The sequence below is a fragment of the Psittacula echo genome, assembly GCF_963264785.1.
Source record: "Psittacula echo genome assembly, chromosome: 11".
Lineage (NCBI taxonomy): Eukaryota > Metazoa > Chordata > Aves > Psittaciformes > Psittacidae > Psittacula > Psittacula echo.
In genome coordinates, this window is record NC_137746.1 from 16,157,124 (window position 1) to 16,175,944 (window position 18,821).

General features: G+C 47.1%; 1 protein-coding gene across 2 annotated transcripts in view; it reads right to left on the reverse strand.

Annotated features, from left to right (window-relative positions):
* Positions 1-6,423: 6,423 nt before the first annotated feature.
* The window catches only part of FGF18 (fibroblast growth factor 18), a 71,406-nt gene continuing 59,008 nt past the window's right edge, over positions 6,424-18,821 (reverse strand). For both annotated transcript variants that reach the window (XM_080627137.1, XM_080627136.1), the window contains one exon: positions 6,424-7,520. In XM_080627137.1, coding sequence (XP_080483263.1) covers positions 7,254-7,520 — 267 coding nt within the window. In that variant the 3' untranslated portion in view covers positions 6,424-7,253. The remainder of the gene's footprint in view (positions 7,521-18,821) is intronic.

Below are 18,821 nucleotides of genomic sequence, written 5' to 3' on the forward strand. Positions count from 1 at the left end.
GATAGATAGGCAGCTCGTTCCTCTAGGCTCCTTTGTAAACCCCAGCCAAGATTTTTACATTCTGATTCATGCAAATACGATCATCTGATCAAAGTAACATGTGCTACCTCCCAGGAACTAATGCACTAATCGTTGGCGTGCCGCAGGCCATGGCCTATCTCACACCATCGCTTTCCCTCCTTGTTCCTGACGCTGCTTCCTCCTGTCCTTGCACACAACATCCCTCAAGCAGACAGCTGGCTCTGAGCTAGGACGGGGTCGGCTTCCAGCCACCTCTGCACACAGCCTCACACACACTCACAGAGCCTTCCCGTGTGCCCTTTCTGCTCCACGTGCCAGGGTTTCTTGTGGCCCATCTCTCCCAGCTCCCGATGGAGAGGTGGTGAACCCCACAATGGGCACGTGTCTCCAGATCCCCTGGCTCTGAGGTTTCGGGGTGAAATCTCCCAATTACAAATTTCTCCCAAGGCTTCCATAGTTCTTTTCATTTACTCAGGGTGGAAGCAGGTTTGGAATTGCCTTTTTTGGGAAAAATAAAGTAGCCCTTACAAGCCTGGACTGCACAAGCTGGTGAAACCACAACCCAGAGGAGGAGTAGGTCCTTGGTGTCTGTCTGGAAAGAGGGAACTGCAGCATCACCTATGGTGCTTCCCCTGGCCAGGCCATGCTGTCCTTCGTCCAGGACACCCCTCAAAACACACCAGGAATCTCATGACACTTGTGCTGCTTAACCAAGGAAGAAACTCCCATTAAAGACTTCAATGCGGTTACATCGTATGTTATTCCTGGCCGCCGTGGTTGTTTTTTTCATAACAAAGGCAATGTTTTCTATCCTTCAGGCCCGAGCAGACCAATTCATCTCTCTTCAGATGGGCTTGATGTGGCTTGGGAAACTCAACCGGTCGTTTCCCGAGCCTGGCATAACTCAATTACGCTTCCTGTGGCTCAGCCAAGGGTCCCCCAGCCTGGCAGCCACTGGGGATGTGCAGACAGTTACCCTGTTGTCTGCCACAAAACTGGAAACAGGTTCTTGCCTGGGCAGGTGTCAGCCACCTTTGGACTACAACTTTCCATAACTGAGTAGAAACAAGTCCCACTCAAAACAAACCTGGTCAGGTATGGCAGTGGTTGCCACCAGTATCTGAGGGTAATCACTAAATCCACAGGTCTTGACTGATGAGGAGACCTCAGTATGTACCTTGGGACAGGGATGCTGCAGGTGATGCACCAGAGGGGATGCTCACGGACTAGGTCTCCTTGGGTTGGCACCTTAACACAGGTGTTGCAAGCTTGAAATGCCGTGGGAGGAAGGAAATGGGTTATGAGCTTTTTTCCCATCAGCCAGGATTCAACCTCTGGAGAAAAGGGGGTGGCAGCGGGGGGCAGCAGAAATAAGTGAGGCAGGGCCAACCCAGAGAAGGTTTGGTGTATGGACCCCTCAGCAAGCTCTATGGAATGGTGGTGGGAGTTACCAGCCATGGTCTCATCCAGGGGAGCAAGGTGGGATTTGCTAAAGAAGCAGTAAACTGCCACAGAAATGGAGTTTTAGAGAGTGCTCAAATCTATTCAGAGATATTGAAAACAGACTCAACTGAAAACAGGCAGGGGAGATTTTTTTACACATCAAATACTGCTTTTGCGTCCAAAGTGAAGCTTCTGATTTCTCTTTCCCCCCTTTAAAGTCCTCTATATATAAATAAATGAAGTAAATTGTTAAATGCAGTGAATTAAATGTCTTTGGTAAACCCAAACCTCTCCACCCCATACTTTGTCTCACTTAAAAAGAAGTTTCAGTTTGACCTGATTTTTCCTCCCCAGTTTTTCAGCTCACACCGTTGGAAATAAAGAGTCTGTGTAGGTTACATCATTCGCGAGGAATCTCCTCTCATCCATCTCCAAATGAATAACAACGAACATTCAAAAAATAATTGAAGTTTTATATATATCCCTTGGCCATTCAGGTGGTATGGCTGGCACGAGACATAGGCACTTGAAACAGCTGTTGTGAATCTTAAGTATAAACTTCCACCCTTTGGCGCTACACCAGGAAATTATGCATAGGAATTTACCTGCTTTTCCTTGCAGCAGACCAGAATCACTATGTTTAATACAATACATGGTTAATGTTGAGAGTGGACAGGAGAGAAAAGCTTTTTTCCTAGAGGACAACCAGGCTTTGTCTGATCTTTTCTGCTAGGTTGGATGAGTGGGACCAAGGGGGGCTCTGGGCTGCGCCACAACAGCCAAAGGGCTCTGTGGGCAACACTTGCTGATAGATGAATGTACACACACCTTCTCCTCCTTCATTGGCATACACCTGCATTTTCTGGGGCACTGAAATGCCCTACAAAGAACAATCACTGCTCCACACACACACTTTTCCACATATTACAACCTTATTTTTCAAAGGCAGGTATGGTAACGTAGCATGCTCTTTTAGTCAAAGTTCCATGTTTTCCATTACCCAACCTATCCCACCGAGACACAACTCCACTTACTCAATCAGATCATCCTTGGTGGACAAACTCACCTAGACAAGACAAACTGCCAGATCATATTCTCCATCCAGAGCCTGAGGTCCTGGCTGAAATCTCATTCCACTGCTTTTGTAAAACTATGGAGGCACCAAAACTCTCAGTGAATCCAGGAAAGCTGATGGACATCCATGGGGCAAAACACTGCTCCTAGCACTACGCACTAGTCAAGCCTTGCACCAGGAGCTGGTGTAGGCTGGGCTCAAAGGCCTGTTTAAACCAAACCAAACTTCTACCTTGCCGTGTTTCCATGAGCCAGGGTAAATAAGCTATTGCAAAGACCAAGACAGTTCGAGGCGGTGCAGATGGCAGGGGTTTGCTGAGCTCAGGCCTCATGGTGCTTTCCAGGATCCTTCCCAAGCTCTGCTCCATTCCCACACGCATCTCCCTGTAGACACAATGGGTTCACAGGAGCTAGAGCACCCAGCTCATTTAGGCTATGGCCTTAACTCCACAAGTCATGGACATAAAAACTGGGTCTTCCCATCACTGAAGCATTAGGGCAACATCCCATTCCCAGACTTCATTATTTTTGTCCCAGTTGCTTCTTTCTCACCCAGTCCCACTTTGAGACATTTATTGGAGTCTATCAGCTACACTCCCAGAAGCTAGCGTTAATTGTGTAGATATCATACATACTGATGTGCAAGAGATATAGTTGAAGGGATCAGTTCCCTTTCAAAGGTAGGCTACACCTTTGGGCAGGTGCCATAACCTCCCACTTGCAGAAGGGCACAGGTAATACTGCGACTGTGCTCCTGGAAGAGGCTTCTCTGCTGCTTCACATCTGCAAAAGTTCATCTCTGTGAGTCTGTGAAGCAGAGCTATGGGGATGATCCTGAGCTAAAGACGACTGCAAGGACAGACGAGAAAAACCAGCACCAAGTTTCACATGTTCCCAAAGGATGCATTGCCAAAAGCCAGCTGTTGGCAAGAGGGACAGATTAGGCTCAAACAGGGCAGATGAGGTGCGGCAACCACTTGGCTTTGCAGCACAGAGCCTGCAATAGCACCTACATCTTCATCAACAAGGCAGAGGTAAAGCAAAACTACTTGGCTGTCAAGCAGGAAAGACCACACCAGCTTCAGGGCACCAGCTGCAGGGATGTCAAACATGATCAACCGCTCCCACCCGCCAACAGCTCTGTGGTCCAGGAGAAGTTGCCAGTGACCTGGAAGAAACCTTGCACAGGGACCAGGACACTTTGTCTTTATGGCTAGTGGTGAGCCTCAGGCAGGGCAAGACGATGCTGTGGTGACGGGTTTGCCTTACTTGAACTAGACACAGAGCATAGCTGAGCTTTGACCACCCATCCTTCACCATCACAGGAACAGCACAGGAGACCCACTACCCGGAAGGTCTCACCAAACAGCAGTCTGGTTTGGGCAACATGCTCCAAATATTGACAAAAACTCCCCTGGACCTACAAAGCTTCCCTCCTGGGATGGACTCACGTTGCGGCATGCCCAGCGGCTTCATGACAAACCCAACCACAGCGTTATCAGAGCGCGCCACTATCTGATCTCAGCTATGAAAACACTGCTACAAATCTAGCAGCATTTCTGAAACTGAAGCTACAATATACTCTTATTAAATCCAATTAAGTAATGTATTTGTTTTAAAGTGTGACCACCCAGAGCTCCACACACATTCATTCCACCAGTTGCTTCAAGCAATCACCTAGTGTTACACCCCTCACTCTTGAGGTTGTTTCCACAATAGTAATTAAATCCTCATTAACAATTTTCAATTATAAAGTAAATCAAATGTAATAGCCTACACGGGAAATCTCAGCTCGTAGTCAGGGAGCCTGAAGACTTTAAAGGAAGACATGTTAAACACCACAGACAAGCTGCTTCTCAAGAGTCTGAAGGTCAGCAGAGGGACCTGTCAACTGCCCCTTGCAACCTCTGGCCTAACCACCAAGCACGACCCAGGCACAGAAACACCGTGTGCCTGGTGGCCATGAACTAAACACCCATCACCTGGTACATGGTGGATTTCCCATGTTCCGAGTCATTTCTTGAACACCTCGTCCCCAGAGCACCCTTTTGCCCAGTGTGAAGGTACTCTGAGGTGTATGAATTCTTCTTGTCGTTGCCCCTGCTTTTGTTGCTGTTAAGAAAGCCTGAGGAGCAGACATTCAAACACAAATACTCAATGCACACCATCCTCAGCCGACATCTCTCCAATGGCACCTACCCCAGGTGAGCATCCTATCTCCTCACCACACTGACTTTTCACTTTGTCACCTTACTGCTGTCCAGGAAATACTCTTAAAAACCAACAACACAAGTGCCAGAAGGCCCTACTGCCAGTTGCATGACCCCTACTTCCCATGTGCTGGTCTCCAAAATCAGTGGGCACTGTGGAAGATGGAGTAGATCCTCCCTGGTTGCTCACAGAGATCCCTTCTGCCCAGCCTCCTCCAGCATTTACTGCCTCCACCCCTTCAGTTCCCCCAGTGGCAAACCAACCCTGTCGTTCTGACTGTGAAACCATCAGTGCCATGGGCCATGGCGATATTTCAAGGAGAAAAAAGGCACCCATAAATCCTTTCTTGCTCTGGAAATTAACTGGGTTTCTCCTCTTGGAGGTACTAACACAGCAAATCGCCAGCCGCTCCCAATCCTCCACCCCCAGCGCTCCTCTGAACTTCCCCCAAATCTCTCCCACATGAATCAATCTGAAGGCAAAGCTGGCCAAGCCTTCCAGCCCCCACCAACCAATTCCACCACTGTGCCATCAGGTCCCACTTCCGTGCTGGTCTCCAGGAGCACCAGGAAAGCAGCTCCCAGTATATTCACTGGGAGAGGGGCTGTTCTAGTGATCACCCATGCTTACCTGGGGTGAAGACATCACCTGTAAGGCTGCCCAACTTTTTGTGGAGCAGCATTGAAGGGACCCTGCTTAGCACTGTTCATTTTTCTCTAGGCTTGCAAGGTTTGGAGATTGTTTCAGACAAGCATCCTCAAGCTTGCATGCTTATCTGCACCATCTCCCAAACAGCTTTGATCTGCAGGATTTGGCTGCGGCTCTCAAAGTTATCTTGAGAAAGCTTGTTCCGGGGAGAGTCGTTCTTCTGATTAACAAGAAAAAGCTTTCTTAGTGGCTTTGAGCATTTTCAGGCCTGGCTGGCATCAGGGAGTGTAGCCGTGCCTGCACACAGACAGAAGGAAGAAGTCAAGCGAGCTTCTCCTTAAAGCTCCACTTGGGCTCAGTTCTCTTTTTCACTAAAATCTGAGGTCAGTTAGTTCATCTTATTCCTTTTTCCCCCTAGCTGTTCCACACTGACGGCATGGGCCACTCTGTGGATACAGGTTCACACCTTGCATTTATGCATGGCTTTACGTCATCCACATCATCTGCAAAACACCAGGCAAAGCTGGCTGGACCAACCTGGAACCCGAGTTACTGACAGGCTGGGTGAGGGATTTGTCCCACCGAAGGCAAGGTTTGAAAGATACAGTATTGAATTAAATAGCTGAAACAAACAGCCCCTCTCAAAACCTCTGGTGAAGGAAACACAAGCCACACGTAAGTACGTGTGAATTGAGTCAGGTGCTAGTTTTCCAGTTTACCTTCTGCTTGGCCAAAGCTTTAGGAAATACTTGGTGGACAGAAAAGGATCAAATTTAACTCTTGCTCTTGAAAAATGCCAGCGTGGATTTGTGGGTTCTCCTGCTCTGAGCCCATCATCACCCGTGCAGGATTTCTCCCTTGTGGGAACCACAAGGAAAGACGACAGCATTAAGGAAAAGGAGGAATTACAGTATTAACAATGAAGATTATAGCGGGGAAGCTACCTCAAACATATCCTGCTGACCTCACATGAAAGATAAATATGAATTAAAAACCCCACTACTCAGGGAGGTGAAAGAAGGGTGAACAGCAGAAGTATGTACATGTGTTTTAAATAATTTTTTTAATTGTTGAGGCAGTAATACTTGGTTCATGGAACTGCAATATACAGAGAGGTGAAATAAATAGCTTATATATATATAATATATATAATATAGCTGGTTTTAAAATATTCCCTTATCATTGGTGTACTAGGTCATCTTGTAGTCACTTGAATGTAGTTAGCAGCATTCTCCAGAACTGAGCATAATGCAGGATCACGGAGCCGTGACACCTTATGTCGTCAGAAAGGTTACAGAAGATCGATGCGTCGAGAACTCCACGGAAACTCACTCACTGCAGCACACACCATCTTGTCTTGGGCCGGCGGGCAGCAGACAATAAATAGATTACTGCAAAAAGCCGGCACTTTTCGGGGCAGGGTCTCAGTAACTTTGGGACAGAACTTTGGTTTTCTTTGGTTTTTTGTTTCCTTATCTTTAATAATGACTTTGTTTGTTTGTTTGTTTTTCTTTTCCTCCTCTGGGGATCTGCTTGAAAAGTTGTCCTTTCCAAAAAAAAACAAAAGCAAAATAAGCACCTGTGTGTCATCAACAACAAGAAGTCAATTTAAATAGAGCAGTTCGGTTTGTTTTTCAAGTCACAATAAATCCCTAACAGCTTTTCCCCAGCGTTTGCCATCTAGTCTTTTATTCATTTTTTTTATTTTTATTTTTTTTAAACACAATGTACAAAAATAGAGCTTCTTCCTTATTTTTAATGTAAAAATATTCCTCTGGTGCAGTTTTTTTTTTTTTTTTTTCTTTTTTCCTTTTTCGTGGTTTATTACTGTGACACTGTTTGTTTTTTGTCTATTTTTAACTGGGGTTGGTGGGTCGTATTCTCTTAGTCCTCTTGGTGACTGTTGTGTACTTGAAAGGTTTCTGTATCTCCACTTGCCCCTTTGGGTACCTCTTCATGAAATGGACATCTTGCTGGTTTTCCCGGGTCTTGGGCCCTTTCCGGGGCCTCCCTTTTTTGGTGAATCCAACATACCAGCCGGAATATTTTGCTGACATCAGTGCCGTGTAGTTGTTTTCTAGGACTTTCTCAATGAAGACACACTCCTTGCTGGTGCCATCGGGCTGAAAAAGGGAAAAAAAGAGGAACAAATTCATTATCCAAATGCAAGCTCAGTGACCAAAACCCGATTTGGCATAAATAAAGTCATCACATCTGGACCTTGTTTTGGGTTCAAACATTGTTAATAGGAGCCGTAACGAGCATCAGCTCAAATAAAAATGAATAAAAAAGTATGAAAGCATGAGATCATCATTTCATTTTTTAAACACTGCTATCCAAGGAGAGAAAGATGTTTCAAAGATGGTTGAGTTTATCCAGTCCAGCTCCTTCAATTCCAAGGAAAGCAAGATATTTAGCTTTGCTTTTTCCACTAGGAAAGGAGGATGAATTGAACTTGTGCCAGGAAAACATCATCCTTCATCAGAAAAAATACAACGAATCAGAATTTCATACAGGCCAAACAACAATGTTTCCCCTTCTACCCTTTCCCTATGTTTTATGAAAAATCTTATGGACTTGCATCAGTACTACCGAAATCCCACTAAAATCATTACAAGCCTTAGTCTAAGTCTTCTCAGTGCTTTCAAAACAATCCCTTGGCAGCATCCTGGGCATGATACATGGCAAATGAACCCCATGTGGAGCTCCAGGCATGAGCTAGTGGGGTGCAGGAGGTGTTGAGATCCCTGACCCCACTCCAGTCGTTGGGACCCTGCAGAGCCCCGAAGCCAGCGGTTATTTCCCAGCCACACTGCACACACCAGGCTCAGCTCCAGCTCACATCCCTGATGCTGATGTTGTTACATCAGCAGTGGAAAGGGCTGTCCAAATGACAGAGCAACTGCCCGGATGGAACAGCATCCCACCAGCACCCTGATGGGATTGCAGCTAGAAGATGGCATGGCAGCAGTGTTCTCAGCCACCAGTCCCACCTCAGCTCCACTGCCAGAGCGGGTGACCCAAGAGCCCGGTTTTACACCGTGTCTCAGAGTAGGTTTTGGTTTGGAAGGGGGTTTTGTTTCTGGTGGCAAAGGGGACACGGTCCTTCCCCTTTCCCAGACTTTCAATCTCAGCCTAAAAGCAGCCACACAAAGCTCAGGGACCTGGCCTAGCAAGCCATGTCCCTACGTTACTTTCCTCCTTGCAGAGGGAGCTAGGATTAGCACAGAACTGGAAGCCAAAAGCTCCTGAGCACGAATGTGACTCCCCAACCACTCATACTGCTGGGATTCCTTCCCTGTGCAGCCACTGGATTGAGATGTTGGCAAACAGGGTTCAGCTCAGCTTGGTGATTTAGCCTAACAGACCCAGAACTGGACTTTGAATGCAGCAGCACACGGATCTCTGGCTTTACACAGCACTGGAGAGAGCTGCAGCATCACACAACAGCATCTTTACGTCCTTCAGCTCAGAGAAAATTCTTTTCACATATAATCTTCTGCCAGAAAGTATGTTTTGCACTTTAACTGCTGAGATACTGGTGCTGCACCTAGAATGTCATACGTTGTGTACACTTTGTTTTGTGTGTCAAAAGATATTGCAGAGTAGGTAGAGGCTCATTTCAGCCCTGGGTGTTTTATGGAACCCAGACAAGGATAAGCACAGTATGGAGCCTCATACAGAACCTAATCTAATGCTCAGCAAAGACAAGTGAAGGATTTTCATCATAGTACTAGCCCAAACCAGCTCTCCACTGAAGTAAAATAATGAGTTTTTCAGTACCACAGGCCTATGCTTGCACCTCTGTTCCCAAACAGCCATGTACAAGCTACAAAAGGATCTGTGAGATGGGAACCATCAGGCACAACAACCCAAGCTGGAGTCACAGAAGAGGCAACAAGAGAGGAAAAGCTTTGCCATCACCAGCTTCCAGAACCCGCCATCCCTTGATACCTTTAGCAGAGCTTCAATTCAATCCATGCAACAATATGCGATGTTTACCCTAAAATCATTAATGCACCATCCTGCCCAAAGGGTCTCATTACCACGGGCAGATCTCATTAAGAGGGCACGGGAGGATCACAGCAACTTCTGCATCACACATACTAATCCAGGGTCCGTGTTCCCTATACATGTCCCCTGTACAGGGCAAAACCAGCTCTGCCACAGGACCAGCATTCTTCATCCCTGGCTAGGCACAAAGGTCCTAATTTTATCATCTACAACTGGAAGCTCACAGATGCCTTAATGAATGGCAGAACTGGGCAAAGCTCCGTGGTTCCAGTTCCTGGGGGGGTTGTTCTCCGAGCCCTGGTTTGATCAAAGCCACATGAGCGGGGAAGGGGGAAATCAGTCGACACCACGGGGTTCCACCAGGTTTCAATGGGAAGCCATAAAACCAGTCCCAGGTTTCTCAGGGCTCAGCCCACTGCAAGCCCTTCCCCAGTGAATGGCGAATTCTTAAACAATACCATGGCTGAGTTTCAAATCCACCCAAACCCAGGTGCTGATGAGCCGACCGGATCCGTACCGCAGGGGGAGCAGGTAATTGGAAGGGCTGTTTCCCGCACGCTCGTGGAAAGGTGCTGGATTTGAGCCCTGACCTTGTTGCTAGGAGAATTAAGGCTTTTTTTTTGGTGCAATTTGGGAGGTTTCCGCTTGTACTGCAATGTCAGTTTCTCATGGAAAACCAAGACTGGAATGAAAAGAAAACGTGTGTGTAGGAGGGGGGAGTTATTCTATTAATAACAGAAAAGTATTTACTTATACCTTCAAATTTGCCGACAGAGCCTAAGACGGAGACAGGAGGTGGAGGAATAACAAGGTGCAACTTCAGGCCAACCTCAGGGCTAATTTGAAGTAAACAAGGTGCATGAGATAAAATAACTTGGTTCTGGAAGAGGAAGAGCTAAATGATTTGATAACATGAAATTACAGTAACATTTACAAGTACCGTGAGATAAATCAGGATAAGGACCTGACTTCCCCAAACAGAGCATTCCTGTATGTGCTAAGACACGTCAGAGGCAGACAAATGATTTTCAGATACTTACAAGATGATTTTACAGCATCTGTTGTAATTCCCAAAAGAATAAATCGCTCGCACGTGTTACTTACACCATGGAGAGCTGGAGCTCTATTAGGGGGAAAGGGTTTCTAAGGGTTTTCAATAATTGTTAAGTGTCACTTTGTCTTCAGCAGGTGCCCTTCACATCAGGTTTTATCATGTCCCTATTTAAATGGCAGCAAAACACTCATTGGGTCTGTCACACATCCCCTTGCCCCTCCAAAAAGAGGAGGATGGAAAAGGGTAAGCTTTGTGTGAGCATCACCCCATGCTTGCCCTTCCCCAAGAGCTCCCAGTGTAAATGCTGCCGATATGGGGCTGCACCCTCCACTGCAGCATCAGCCGGGAGGTGCTGCCAAGCCACATTTCATGCATACTTAGCTGTCAGGATGCACCTTGCAGAGCGCTCGCCCTTCAAAACATGGAGGCTTGTTTTGAACTGATGCTTTGAAATAAAGAAGAGCTCTTGAAAGCCTGGAAGCTGTGCAGGAATCGCCTGGCCTGGTGTGATGCCACAGCCACACAACGTGAAGGACCCACACCGAGCCCCGCATCCCCACCAGCCCCACATCATGGTGTCCCATATGTGCGTGGGGGATGAGCTGCTCCTGCCTTTCACTCACCACCACCCCACGGGCAGCATCTCCAGCCGAGCTCCCTGCTCAGAGCAGGGTGGGATGCTCCTCATATCTGTCACAAGCCACCCCCAAATTGCCAGTTTTGCCCCCAGGAGCAGCAGCCTGACCCTGTGACAAGGCCATGCCACCATGGAGACGACACCTTGAGCTCAGTTCTTTGCAGAGGTCATTCAGAGCACTTTTTGTTTAAGGACACCCCAGGCAGCCATGGGAAGATGTGGTACCCGTTAGCCAGTTTCCTGATAAACGCCTTATAAAATGCCTGCCCCAAATGACACCTTCCACAGAAACCCCTTGAGCATCACCAAAGTCCAGGCAGAGAGAAGGGACACCAGGACCTTGCACAGCCCAGGCAGCATGAAGCACTGGCTCCAGCAGAGCATCCCCTCTAAATAATAGCTGGGAACCAGCTCCAAGTGCCCTGAGCTTACCAAGGAGCAGCACCGGATTGTTTGTGCAGAGCATTTGGCGACAGGCTCTCCGGTATTAAACATGAAACACATTGAACTGACACTAAAGCAGAATTAAGTGCCAAAGCATTTGCTGCTTCTACAATTACACTCTGGAGCGCTTTGGTGCTCCTGCTCTCCTTTTTATGACCCAACTTGGTCTTATTGTAGTTTGGCTTTCTCGTTTTAAGTTCTCCAAATGGAAAGGATCAAAGGGCTCTTTGTTGTCGTAGCAGGAGCACTCCTTGGAGCGAGGCATTCCTGCCACTAACAGCTTGCTGCTCAGGGGGAATTCACGGCTGCCTCTGTGCCACCAGCCTGAGCCAAAGCATTAGCAGGTGCAGCAGCCACCTCCTCCCCATTAGCCTGCTACACTAAGCCACCTGAGCAGCTTTTTATGGGAAAGGGAGGCCAGGGCAGGTTTTCTCATTTGTGCTTCACAAATCTGGCTCAGTGGGCACCGGCAAATCCAAACTTCACTGGGCTTTTACGGCAACAATAAGCTCACGCAAGTGGCTCCGGTAACACCGCGGTGCGGGAGAGATGCCTCCAAGACTGAAAGGTTTCTCTGTTTGCAAAGATCAGGGCATGAATTAAGCCCTATGAGCAAGGCTGTGTTAAGCTGTTGTTAACTAAGCTTATGTTAAAACACTTCCCCCCTCCTCAAACGACGCCGCAATTAGAAGCTCTCTGGGTAAAGGCGGCTGAATGTGCTGATGATGTGCTGCAAATAATAACAAACACCAAACCGCATGGAACGTGGCTGTGAGGACCCGGGAATGCCGGCTGGGCACAGGGCACAGCGAGACTCCACCTTTCAAGTGAGAGGAGGGGGGCTTTCACGTCCAATTATCACCTTTCTGCAAGTTCAGCCCCCCAGGCTTGAAATCGAATTGTGGAGATACCAGCCTTCCATACAAGTGGGACCGCTTCCCTCAGCAAGCAAAGCAACCCCCTTCTTCCTGAAACCCCTGGAGCATGCTCGAGCAAAAGGTTTCGAAGAGCACCTAGGTTTTTTCCAAGGAAAAACCCTGTAAACAGACCCTTTCTGCATCCCTTCCTACCCCTCCATAGCCAGACAGACAGACGGGAGGGTTCCCGAGCAGCGGTGCCCTGCCATGCTGGATCTCACAGCACCCCCAGGCGTGAGGTTCACCCACTGAGCTTTGCAATTACTGAGAAAGGGCTGCTGAAATTTCCCCTCGCACGCTGGCACTGTTACATTCACACGCTGCGTTATCAGGAAGAAATCCTGCCCTCTATTCCCTAAATTTCAGTGTGGTGACAGCAGGGTTTTAGGGAGATGTGCAGCTCAGCGGTCCCAGTAAACCACTCCTGAAGCATCCCCAGCTGAAGGCCAAGGGCCAGTGCACCCAGCATCACTGATAAACCCTATAAAGACCCAGAGGTGTTTCCACAGCACGTTCCTAGTGATGTATGATTTTCAGGAAACATATTATTTCTCTGGGTTTGCACAAAGTCAAACAGGCAATGCTCAGAGCCTCCTCCGGACCCCCTCCACGTGGCTTGGAAAATCCCGAGTGGAAGAAGGTACGGCAGGAGCCATGTTAATGTCGCAGATCTCAGCACTGCCACCTCTCTGCCTTCACATGAACACCTTTTAAAGGTAGGTCAGAAAGCATGACAGAGAGGTGGGTATGGTGGCTGCCAGATCCAGCAATGCTATGGGAGATACAACCAGCAAGTCTGAGTGCTCTGGCTGCTGGGAAGCTGGACCCAGCCATCCTCATGCACTTTGTAGGCATTATCAGAACAGATCCATCATACGCATCCTGATGCTCAGCATCCTGGATTTACGACAAGGCATCCTGACCAGAGAGACACCTCTTGACCCAAATGCACATTCTTGCTCCTAGACGGAGCTGTAAATCAGCGAAGCCGCATCTATAACTGCCAAGAGTTACTCAGCTTCATGCTCGCTTCCTCCAGCTCTCTGGCCTCTGAACCTGCACAATCCTCTGAGGAAAATACTTAGGAGTCATGATGGGCAGTTCAATAAAAGTGTCTGCCAGAGCAGTGGAGAGGTTAATTATGTGTGCAGGACATCTAAGTGCATTCATAGAGCAGGGGAAGTAACACAAAACCCACGCAGAGGAGATTCTCCGAACAGGGCACATCTCCAGCCAGAGGCCCAGCTGCAAAGTGGCATTGCCCAGGTTTGCACCCATGTGCACTTGGGGTACATCTCCCTCTCCTAAAAGCACACCAACATGGGCATGGTTGTGCATGCATGGGGCAGGACCTGCAGGCTTTGCAGAGCCTTGATCCTCTTTGTGCCAGACACAGGCTGCAAGCACCAAGGAAGGAAGATAATGGCTTAATTTCATTATTTTCCTTTTACCTTTCATTCAGAAATTCCACTTTTCTAACTAATATTTGTTCAGTAACCCCCACACTGCCCTGGAAGAGCATTTTGTCACAGGATAAGAGAAGGATACAGAGTTGAAAGGAGTGTTTGGAAGGAGGAAGCAAGCAAGGCTGAGGTTATGCCGGGACATGCCTTCTAACCTGCTCCTTCCATCACAGGCACATTTATTGCCAACAGTACATCAGGACAGCACACACCATTGTTAGAGCAAACAAGGTTGGCATCATCTGGAAAGATGTACATTTGCTTAATAGAAATTCCCAGTACATAGCTACATGTACTTACTATTAGTGATGAGAAACATCACTCATTTTAAAAGGAACTTTATGAAACCAATAGAAAAATGTAGGAAAACTTAACCTGTGTCAAACCTGTGCGTTTCCTGCAATAGGAAGCTACTGCTTCAGGAGATCTGAAACCGCAGGCAAGTTTGAGGCACGACATCTGAGCAGATCTATGGCATCTACTATTACCTGTGCCTATCTGATTCAGTTACACATATGCTCTTAGGTGCTTCTAGGTGCTAAGTATGGTAAGAGCTGGGAACGCATTTTTACCCATCCATGCTAAGTACAACCTGTGGGTTAAATGCACTGATGGGGTTTGCTGTGTTTCTTTTTCGAGCAGACATTTCAGCCTCCACAGGCTGGTCCTCAACTTTCTATAGAAGCCAACTAAGAGCAGCAGCGTATTTTGTGTAAGCATAAATTCATTATATAGGGACCTATGCCACCATAGGGTTTGGGGATTTTTTAATTTGTTTAAAACATCAGGTCTAGATGATGAGTGGAGCAAGAACACGGGACTAGAACAGTTGCTGACCCCATAGCCGGTCTGGTAAATCCTAAATTTATACACATTAAAACAAGCATACACACTGACGGTCTCAGTTATCGTCTCAAATGAGTGCAATTTCATTCAGCTGACATTCTGGTAGTGGCACCAGTTTCCCTGGGGCAAGTTTAAATCAGTGGAATTCAAGTCCAAGAAAGGTCACTGATTGTCTGCAGGATGGCATTAGTTCTCTTCATGTCAAATTATATTACTAAGAAATAAGAGAAATCCGTGATCAAATCAAGTGGCATCCATAAAAATGATCACACAGAATTGTTCCAGCCTGTGAATGACCAGCTTCTATCTGTATAAAACAAATGCAAGGCTTTCCAGGTTTATCCTCCCTTAGGAAAACTTAGTATCTTTAAATACCCAAAAGACAATGTCAGAAATGTCAAGAACAAAAAAGTATTTAAGGAAGACCTATTTTTCTTCGACCTTCATTAGCATTGGAATGACCATAACCCAATGGACTATCTTTTGCTACTCTTGGAGCATAGGTTTTATTCTCTATTTCAAAATTAGCCTCTGTTCTCACTTCATCTCCAAAACCAAATTGAGAGTCAAGTAGAACAGTCCTTGAAGAGCAGGATCCACCTGAAAGTGCATCTCAGCCGTGTTCACTTGAGGAAGGCAAGGCTGCATTGCTTCGTTCCTTGTTGCAAGTTAAATACATCAGCATATTTGCAAAGTAACGTTTAGAAGAAACATCACCCTCATCCTAGAGATGCTCAAGACCAAGAAAAATTGCAATTGGCAGACAAGATGCTCTGAGGGAAGCAATTAAATTCAACTTGATACTTGTCAGCACAAGATGCATACAGCATACCCTCCCCACCAAAAGTGGTTGAGGCATGACCAGGGCTCAGGGACCCCCTCTCAATAATTTTGATTAACATTTAACCTTAGGGAACTGAAATATTCCAACATGACACACAGCTGCAGCCACCAAGAACCACAGGGGACAGGACGTTAGCAGCGTTATGGTGACACTTGCTCCCTGAACACAGAATGGATTAAATTAAATTAAATTATCATGTAGCTTTCAAGAAAGTGGGATTTTTAACCTGGCAGGGGATATACAGCTACCAGCCATGGAACAGGAAAAGGATGTAAGGTCAAGCCTGCAAGTGTGGTCTGCAGTGTGACAGCTTGGAGATAAAGGGCCGGCACTCACATCCTCAGCTGAGCAACTGTGACTCTCTAGCATAAAACCAATATAATGAAGAAATTTGTTTTTAAAATAAAAGGACCTTTAGCTTTATTTTAGAGCCGACCCTTAGAGCATCGTGGCTGTGCCAAGAAGCTTAAGTTAACTGAAGATGCTCATATACAGCTAAAACATGATTACAACAACCTCCCGACCACATGGACTGGCCCAGGAAGTGTTGTATTAAGCACTGGTCCCATCTTGGATGTTCCCACTACCATGCAAGGAAGCCTGGCTCATCAGATACACAGTTCATGCTATGCAGAGCTCCTCTACCCACAGTCTGGTTAAAGCAAAACCTCCTGTCCTTGCTCAGCCTGAGAGAATCAGCATCCACCCGGGTGCTTAGGAGACTGCAAGAGATGAAGGTAGCACAGAAGGACTTAACATTGATCTTAAATATTCACATTACTCTTACAAGATTTTAGGTGATGTCCAACCAACACTGTCCATGTTCTGCCTGGCAAAGCAGCTAAATCCAACCCCAGCAGTACACTGTGGACATAAATGTGCCTAATGATGTGCTCCATTTATGAAACCCATGACCTAAATCCATCAGACCGTGCAGGTAAAATGAACACGCAGCACTAACAACTGGTCAGCAAAGGGAAGACAAATGCCTGTGTGGTGGCATAAGCCTCTCTCTTCATTCAGTGCCATGAATACCACAGTCTTCTGGCTCAGACAGCTTTCAGGGCTTTGGCATCCAAGCTTATGTGCTCACACAGACTCCGTTAAGAATTGATGCAGTTTTAACCATTTGTGAAACAAAGGGGTCTTCCCCATACCAGCAGGTATCTTCCACCTCCTCAGCCTCTTGTGCCATGTGAACCCAAGCACTGCCAGCATTCCCCAGCTACCCCATTCTCTCTGCAACCCCCTCCATCTCTCCTTCTCAAGCCTTGCAGCTGCTCAGTATTTAGCAGTGAGCATCAAACTGCTCTCCCTCTTCTGCACACAGAGCTTCCAAAGGACCTCTCTCCTCTTCCTGCTATCCCACACCACTGCAGAACAGCTCAGCTTCCTCCACAAAATCCATTGCCTATGCTCACATCACTTCCCCCTCTCCTTCCCACCACCTCCAGAGAAACTTCAGTGCGCAAGACTGCTATAAACAGATCATCACAACTACAGAACCAGGACAAGGCCCATTGCTCATAGCAAACATTAACGCTGCAAAGGTCCAGCGAGCTCACACAAACTGCTACCACTTTGAAGGAACCACGGCAGCACCGGAACCCATCCACTCTTGTGCCAAGGCAGCCTCAGTGCAATAAACACTGGAAAGTAGTTTCATTGGGCTCAACCATAAATGGCTTCTTGGGAATCATTACCTGGTGTGCCATCCAGAGCAAGGATTCCTGGAAAAGTCAGGTAATGCTTGAGTTCTGGCAGCTGCTTCTGCTCAAGGGCAGGAGCTGTTCCAGTGGGGCTGGAACCCAGCACAACAGTACCCACCTCAGGTAGTGACACCCCATCCCTGTGCCACCTACAGCCTCACCGCGGTGTGCAGAGCCACTGCAGCCCCTCAGGGAAGGTGCACAATGGGCTCTGGCTAGCTCTTAGCACATTACACCTACCAAGAGGTAACACAACAGGGTGTCCACACACCCTGAGCCTGCAGGGTAACAACACCCCTACTATAACACCTACCAACCCCTCCGTGGGGAATTCTTCTGACATTTCCAGCACTGTAAAGATTTGAAACTGCAGTAAATGAACCAGCCAACAGAAATTCCACCAGCGTCCACCAGAGTTTGGATGGGATGCTTCAGATCACTCAGTAACAGGAAAGGAGCAGCTGTGAGAGGCTGCAGTGTTACCAAAAGCCTCTTAATATTCGGAGAATGGAGGAGTGTGATTGCTGATTTTAGCTTCCACTTTTGCTTTTATTTCATTGAGAATCTCAGCTCCTAAGTTTTCAGAGCAATAATTCAGGGGTTCTTTTGTTGCACTGGTTGCAGGAAAAAGCCTGATGAGGTGAATACAGAAGATCCTAACAGCTCAACTGAAAGAAAACTGGGTTTGTCATCTCATTGCTTTTAAGACATTTGCAATCCTGCAGGCTTAGATTCAAGATTCTTTGACATTTGAGGCTGGTTTCAGATCAGGTCTCTGTTCAAAGTACGACAATGTCCAAGGCTGCTTGGCTCCAGGTTCCACTGAAGCCATTTATTTAGATGACTTAAAGTAAAACAAACTCACAGAGGAGCAAAAGCCTGGGAAGGGTTCACTTCATGAAAGGACCAATCCCACCCTATATGAAGAACCAGACTGCAGTTAAAATGAGATCTGAGCAAGATCCAGCAACAGCCATGTCAAGTTTTGCTTCCACATGAGATGCCAAGTCAGAATAGTTTATGGCTGAACATGTCACAGAGACTCCCGCAAAATGCACGCTATTAAACCCGAAACCCCACTAATTCTGGTCATGCTTTTGTTGCAAATTCAGCATTCAGCCCCAGAAAATGTTAGGTTTTACAAGCTCCTTTCAAGCAACCCAAATACTGTGTAACTCCGGGAAAAATCCTGGATAAGCATCAAAACCCTGGGAAACGCAGAGTTCTGCCCCAAATCCAAGATGCAGTTAGGCGTGGGTTTAAATATACAAGCTGAAGAGAGCAAACACCTCATCTACTGCACCAGTTTCAGACTGCAAACCTCTGAGTGCCCCCTGTGCTTGCCAATCACCTCCCATCATCTCAGCAACACATTTGGCTGTCAGGACAGACCCCAGCAAGAACTGGGACAGGACTGGGGCACACAGCAGGCATGAGGCTTGGAGCTCATCCCTGAGTCTCCTTGTCTCAGGCTGCCACAGACCCTTGACCTTACA